At 33.3% G+C, this 7295-nt stretch overlaps 1 protein-coding gene across 2 annotated transcripts; it reads left to right on the top strand.

Moving 5' to 3' along the window:
• Window positions 1-1826: 1826 nt before the first annotated feature.
• Window positions 1827-4813, top strand: LOC136212335 (transcription factor CSA). 2 transcript variants are annotated; one of them, XM_066002766.1, is made up of 3 exons: window positions 1827-2150; window positions 2225-2536; window positions 4451-4813. In XM_066002766.1, the coding sequence occupies exons 1-3, from the start codon at window positions 1997-1999 to the stop codon at window positions 4615-4617; spliced, it is 633 nt and encodes a 210-aa protein (XP_065858838.1). In that variant the 5' UTR covers window positions 1827-1996; the 3' UTR covers window positions 4618-4813. The 2 variants fall into 2 exon arrangements, with proteins under 2 accessions (XP_065858838.1, XP_065858837.1); XM_066002765.1 differs by having other exon boundaries at window positions 4442-4813.
• Window positions 4814-7295: the final 2482 nt, after the last annotated feature.

The raw sequence follows: 7295 nt of genomic DNA, 5'->3' as shown, positions 1-7295 counted from the left end.
TTATCCCTACTGAAGATCAGGTTGCTGATATTTTAACCAAGCCGCTATTAAGACTCGTTTTTCAGTACTATATCCTCGACTTCATTTATGCTCTTGGCATCGGCTTGCGGGGGCGTATTGGTGTGATAAATATGGACGCTAGCAAGTGCACTAGGTCGGATGTAGTATTTAGTAAGACCAAGTGTCGTATTCCACAGGGATTGTACTCTAGTAAGAAGAACAAGTTACCTTAAGTGTTAGATATGATCTTTGAATGGATGAATAATGTGTGAGATCTTAACATAAACAAAAACAAGCGAATAGTGAAATAAATGAATCCAATGTGAACAAGCACAGATCTAGCCATACGCCTAACGAACAACTGTGCCTAACTTTTATTGCTAAACAAAGTAGATCTATATTCCTGAGTTGGGTCTCTCCCTCATTGGTCACTAAGGTCCGGTGTCCCATTTCCAAAGATACTAAGTAAGTAACATTAACCAAGTGTCCTTGTGCTAACATACAAACAAGCATTAAGTAACAGAGAGCATTCATAAAGAAACCCCAATATGTGGTAGTTTTCGTGTCCGTCCACTACAACATATGTCGATTAGCTGTTTCCATTACGTCGGAGCACCATCGTGTCATCCTCGGTAACCATAAAATAGACTCGATCTTAATCTATTCTTTAAGTATGCTAATAACACTCAATCATGGATAAAAATACTTCATTCATTGATAAAAGATACTTACAGTCGCCGTCTAAATGGCTGGCTAGGCCTGCAAAAGAACTACTCACTCATTGTCATGGGTGAACAACTTATTCTTCCCAAAAACATTCTTCTAACGGAAAATAAAAACAGAAAATAAAATCTCGTGGTGGCGGTAATGCCGAGGTACCTATTACAATAATATTCCTTCTATTTATACCCCCTTACATCAACCCTAATTACAAGGGTAAAAAGTCACAAAAAGGTAAAAACAAGGACAAGTAAACAATCCTCCTACACTTGGCACAAGATGGAAAGCTGTCTTGCTTTCCACGTTTTTCTCTCTTTCTCTCTCCTGTAGCTTGCTCGACCCGCGTATTTATCCGTTTTCCTTCCAATTGACCCGTTAATGTCGTTGTTTAAGCTGTTCTGTTCTACTGAGAGGCTGTTCGTGAGAATTACTGCTTGAACTGTAATTTCTACATGTTTCTTCCATTTCTGGTTGAAAACTAAAACTTTGAAACTCTTTTCTATGAGTGATCATCCTCATAAATTTGCTCTTTTTACTCGCATCACGTATTAAGTAATAACCACCCACTAATCTATTTACCCTCAAAAGCCCACTACTCATACTTACTCGGTTACAATGAATTCCTTGTATTTAGGATAGTGGTGTGCAGTTATCTAGCACTACATGAGTTGGATCTAATTTGACAGCTTCTTCCTTATATGCATCATTGATTAGTAAAATCATTTCAGTTCTTCAGAGTTATTCTCTTGTATTTCAATAGGAGTATCTCAAAAATGTTAATCATGAATTTGTCACGGGAAGTCCCCGTTAGTAACATTTCAGTGAGAAATTTTAATATACTCTCGCAATATCACACTCGACTAATTAAAATAGTATAACATATCATTATTGATTTTTCCGGATGTACCCAAAGTATTCTACAAAAATAATTCATTTAGTAGGGATGCTGGAATTGCAGAAATTCAGCATCCATGATAAGGTATTAAACTATATAGAACAAGTAGGTGATAGTCAAAATGTTAATAATGAAAGGGTATTAAGGTAACTATATACCAATGACAAGATATAATTTGAAAATAAATGAGAAGAAGGAAGGGTGACAAGGAAAGGGAAAGAGTCAAAATAGAGGTCAGGGAGTAGTCAGAAAAAAAGTACTGAAACTGCTACCAGAAGAGGATGAGTAATCGTGTGGATTTCTGTTACAACTAATATTTGTCTCTGTCTCTCCCTTAATTTCCTTCTTCATCTTCACTTCTCTCAGACTTCACAGAAAGATATGATCATGGAACCCCCTGGAGGAGGAGTAGAGCCAAAGTTCTGCACTAGAGGACATTGGAAACCAGCTGAGGATGCTAAACTCAAAGAACTTGTTGCTCTTTATGGCCCTCAAAACTGGAATCTTATAGCAGAGAAATTACAAGGAAGATCAGGTTCAATTCTTGTTTCTTTTTCTGTTTGTGTTTGTGTTTCTTGAAATTTGATTTGTTTTTGTGGTTTTTTGAAGGTAAGAGTTGCAGATTGAGATGGTTTAATCAGTTAGATCCGAAGATCAACAAGAATGCTTTCAGTGAACAGGAGGAAGAAAGATTGATGGCAGCTCATAGAATATATGGAAACAAATGGGCTTTAATTGCAAGACTTTTTCCAGGGAGGACTGATAATGCAGTTAAAAATCATTGGCATGTGATAATGGCTAGAAAATACAGACAGCAATGCTTTGCTTACAAGAGGAAGAAGATGGTAATGGTAAATCAAACAAGTGGATTTGTTAAAGAATCAATAAGTACTTCAGAGACACCTTTCAATTTCTTTCCTGGTATGTCTTTTTGTCCCTCCATTTTCCTACATTCTTGTTTCTGGTTTTCTGTGCATGCACTGCTCTCTTCTCTTTCTTTATATACATTATTACATTTCTTTGACAGTTCTCATCAACTCTTTTTTATTTCTAAGATCACATCTTCTCCAAAATACTCATGTGAAATGTAAAATATTATTGGGATTGAACTTAAGTCTCATTATTTAGGACTCGTGGCTTTAAAACACATACGTCTACATATATGAAATACACCTTACTTGGGTGCCAAATGTCGGGTTAATATCGTGTTCGTGTTGTTTCAATTATTAGTATCAAACAGGGGCAGAGACAGAGAGGGGCCTAGAGGGAGCCAAGCTCTTTCGGGCGCCGGAACCATCCATACCATGGATGGTTCCACTCCGAACCGTTGGAACTACCCCTACTATGGATAGTTTCGGTCTCATGTTTCCTACAAATTAAAGTTCAAGGTGGTTAATTAATTCATTGAGTTTGTATTTAATTAAAAAATGGAACTTGATTAATATATGATAGACGATAGGTTTCTCTAAGCTTGTTCAAAACGACTCAATACTTTTGTGGTCCAAATCTAGCTTAATTTTCAAAAAATTTATAGTGGTACATAAAAATTGGTTATGAACCACTCAGATTATAACATGCATATATATATACACGCACAAAATATTGAAAGAATGATTTAACAAATTTTTTTTACGCACACACCTATAAAATTGGTCTCAACTTACCAATCATGTATTCGCCACTAGAATCAAATGAGTCAAATCTAACCAAACACACATAACAACAAAAAATATTGTGTTATAATCACCTCAACCTAATCGGGTTAATGTCGATTTTGTGTTGTGTTTTTAGTCACATATAATTTTAATATGTATTTATATTTATAGTGACATTTTAACATATAAAATGATATAATAATATTTCTAAATATTTTATGTAATTTTTTAGATTAATATGCTAATCTTAACCATTCAAACATGTTATGATAATATTTCTAAATACTTTATGTAATTTTTTTTAGATTAATATACTAATCTTAACCATTCAAACATGTTGGATATATGTTTATAACTCACGTGTAATTTTACTATTTTTGTAAATGAGGACAATGTAGACATACTTGAGGCTCGAGTTGCGTTTGTTGATAATAATTATAATTATAATTATAATTATTACTTTTATTTATTAAGGTCATATGTAAAAATATGAAAGAATACCATACAAAAAAATAAAAAATATTTAGTCTTTTTGGAATTAGCAAGTCAATCATAATCTAACCCTAAAATTTAGATATTAGTGTCATGTCATCACGAAAATGATCCATTACCTATTAATTAAGTTAAACCCAACACTACAACTTCATGTTGTATAACCAGTTAGGGTGTAATTTTGCTACCCCTTTACTAATATAGCAGCAGTGCCACTACACTTCAGGTGTTTGGTTGCTCAGTTATATGCTTTTGTTTGTCTTTTAATTTAAAAACAGGAGTTTTAGTTGTTTGGTTAGTTACCTGTTGTTTGCCTTTTACAAAAGCAGTAAATCTTTGCTTTTTGGAAAAGAAAGTTTGCCAAACAAGAACCAGTGGTTAAAACAAACGGACGCTTTGGCGAGTGGTTTAGTTGATTCTTATCCAATATCTTCTTTTATTACCTGAGCTTGCTTAGTGTTTTTACTCCAATGTTACTCTAAAGACTGGATGGTTACATTATAATTTATCCGGTTGTATTTGGTGTTATAATTATGCATGGGTGTGAGGTTTAATGATGTTTGAGAAAGGGGATGATGAGGGTGAGTGAGTCAGAAAAATGAGTGCAATATGCCAAAAGACGGTACAATAGTTACAGTGTTGGTCATAAAATAAGTGAGAATGATATTGATGCATGCAGGATCTTCAGAATCAATTGCATCAGCAGATGCAGCAGGAGGAGCTTCTCAAGTCTCGAGCAGTGAACCATCATCATCATCATCACTTACATATGCATATGCAGATAACGAAGGAAGTAGCCATTTCCATACAACCATTTCACCTCCATTTATAGACTTTTTTGGTATTGGAGCTTAATAACTACCTTAGCTTAGCTTAGCTTAGCTAGCTTTATTAATTACAATTAGAGCTTAATTAATTAGCCCCTTTTGAGCATCATCATCATCATCGTAATCTTTGTTGTTGCAGTGCAGAGAAACAGTTGTAATTTTCATCAAATTAACTTACTTTGTGTTTAATTTGAAAAGGAAAAAAGGTGTTACTTTTGAATGTATGAATGAGAGATGTGGTAGTGGCAGTGGTACTATCATTTTGTGAATAGATAGCATATAATTGAAGAAAGACTGAAGTGTGAAGTTAACCATTAACAAAACGAGGAAAAGGGGGCAAGTGTGGGGCTACCAGATAACATTACAAAACCAAACAACAACCCTTTTCAACCATTAATTAACCATTAATTAGCCAGTGACATCCACAACTAATTTATGCCAACTTATTTTCTTTTTGTTGTTTTATTAACCTTGTTTGGGAAAACCCGATTAGAATGTCTCATTAACTTTCTAAATTCACGTGGAAGAACAAAAAGAGATTTAGAGACCATTTGGTTCATCTCTAAGCTAATAATTATTGTGGTTGCTGTTAGCTGGCCGTTGTTGTTGCTATTAGCTGTTTGTTGTTAACTATTTAATTATTAGTGTTTAGTAAAACTATATTGAATTGTTGTTATTATATTTAAAATGTCTAATATAGACATGAAACAAATAAATAAAAAAATATATTACACAAATTAATAAAAATAATTTAAAAATAAAATAAAAAAATTATTGAACATATATAACAAAACTTGTTCTTTCGGTAATTATATTATAGAAATAGAAATAATGTTAAAGAATAAACATATTTTGTGGTAATAAGAAGGATAATTTTTTCAATAATTAATAACTACAAACAATTGTTCACGAAAAATTTCAAAAGGCTGCAGTTTCCAGAGAAAATATTAAACGATGCGGTTATATAAACCTAACCAAATACTATATTTGCTGCGGTTTGAAGTGAAACTCTAAACTCTCATTCGGAAAACTGAAACAAACACCCCCCCTTATAGAAGTTAAAACATGTGCAATTTTTAAGAAAACTCTACGGGCTAAATATATCATTGTAACCACCGGATAGCCAAAATATAAAACAAGTCTTTGTAAATAAGTTTAGAAGGCTAACGAGACACTTTTAATTTTAAGGGAGAAAATCAATTTTTTTTTATAAAATTTAAAGAACTCATAACACAATCAACCTTGTTTTTATCTTAAACACCTACATTAGGTGTTTGGTTAAATTTTCAAAGTAAATAGTTGTTAGTTTATATATAATAATAATAATAAGCTTATAGTAAAGTAAAACAACAACATCATTACAAACTAAATCTCAAAACAGTAGAAAGGACAATCTTCCATTGATTAAATCTTATAATTATTTCCCTTTCTATGAATAAAATTGAAGCAACATGAAGTAAAAAGAGAAGACATGGTAATAACACCTACATATATGAAGTATAGAGAAGATTGAGGTCTGTGACCTCAATAACCCTTTTTTTTTTTTTTTTTGGCATCAGACTCAATGCTTGTTGAAGTGATAATCTCAAGCTAGGATAACTTTCCCGAATTGCATAGAGTTATGTTGCTTCCACTGACAACAAATGGAGATAGTAGGAAGGCCTATTGAGGCAAAACATTACCATTAGAATCTTGACCAAGTATTCATACCCTACATCCATGGCCATTGTCTCCTAAGGATGACCACAATTAATCTTTATGACGCTACTCGAGAGTGGATACCATATTTTCGTAAGGCCAAAAAAGGAGCTACTCGTAATGGTGTAAATGGAGTCAATAACTTTTTAATTTGAGTATTCTGACGTGAGGAGAGGATTTGGATCTACTTAAGATCGGATTTTAAATATTCATTTATGTTATCAGAAACACTCTTATAAGTTGAATCTAGGATTTTAAGGCTAGATGACCATTTTGAATAATATTCACGTGCAATGGATCTGATATAATCTCCGTAATTGATCTTCCCTTTTGGGTCGTTCTCTTTTTTAGAATTCAAAGCGTCTCAATTAACTCTATGGAGGAAGTTAAGGCAGACATTGATTGGAGATGAGCTTTCGATCTGATTGTGAATAAACATGTGTACTTACTTTTAGGAGAGAGAATATCTGTCAATTGCTATTTACATGATAACTTTGAAACGAGTTTCATTATTTTGTAATTTGTTCTTTAGATGTTTTCTTGGTAAGCTTTTCTTGTCTTCTTCATTTTCCCTGAGTTCATAATTTTTTCCTTCTATGTAATTTTCTCAATTATCTCATAAAGACATCATCAAGGGGCATGAATGAACTGAATGTCACATCAAAAATGGAGAGGAAGTGACTGAGGCTTATTAGTAAGATGAGAATCTAATACATGCATACGCATTTTAAAGCCGTAAGGCCCAAAGTGTTGGAATTGGGTCAAAGCGGACAATATCTATATGGTATTGGGTCAGGGTGTTAGATCAAATATCATCTGTCTTTCCATAAGAAGGAAAATTTCTACATTTTTCAATATCTGTCCACACCCTTGAGGGGTTGGGTAACTAATTTTAGATTTGGGAGGATGACCAAAAAACTTTCCATACCTAATGGATCCCTCAGCGGATCTTTAGCAATTGTAGAAGGAACATCCAAATGAGTTGGAACACAAGTCCTTACAAAATGC

This window comes from Euphorbia lathyris, chromosome 1, assembly GCF_963576675.1.
Source record: "Euphorbia lathyris chromosome 1, ddEupLath1.1, whole genome shotgun sequence".
Classification (NCBI taxonomy): Eukaryota; Viridiplantae; Streptophyta; class Magnoliopsida; order Malpighiales; family Euphorbiaceae; genus Euphorbia; species Euphorbia lathyris.
Note: the sequence above shows the minus strand (reverse complement) of the source record. Positions and strands in the feature narration are given on the sequence as shown.

Coding starts and splice junctions, on each gene's coding strand:
- LOC136212335 (XM_066002765.1), top strand. CDS start 1,997: ATGATCATGGAACCCCCTGGAGGAGGAGTAGAGCCAAAGTTCTGCACT. Junction 2,151..2,224: donor GAAATTACAAGGAAGATCAG/GTTCAATTCTTG, acceptor GGTTTTTTGAAG/GTAAGAGTTGCAGATTGAGA. Junction 2,537..4,441: donor ACCTTTCAATTTCTTTCCTG/GTATGTCTTTTT, acceptor TGATGCATGCAG/GATCTTCAGAATCAATTGCA.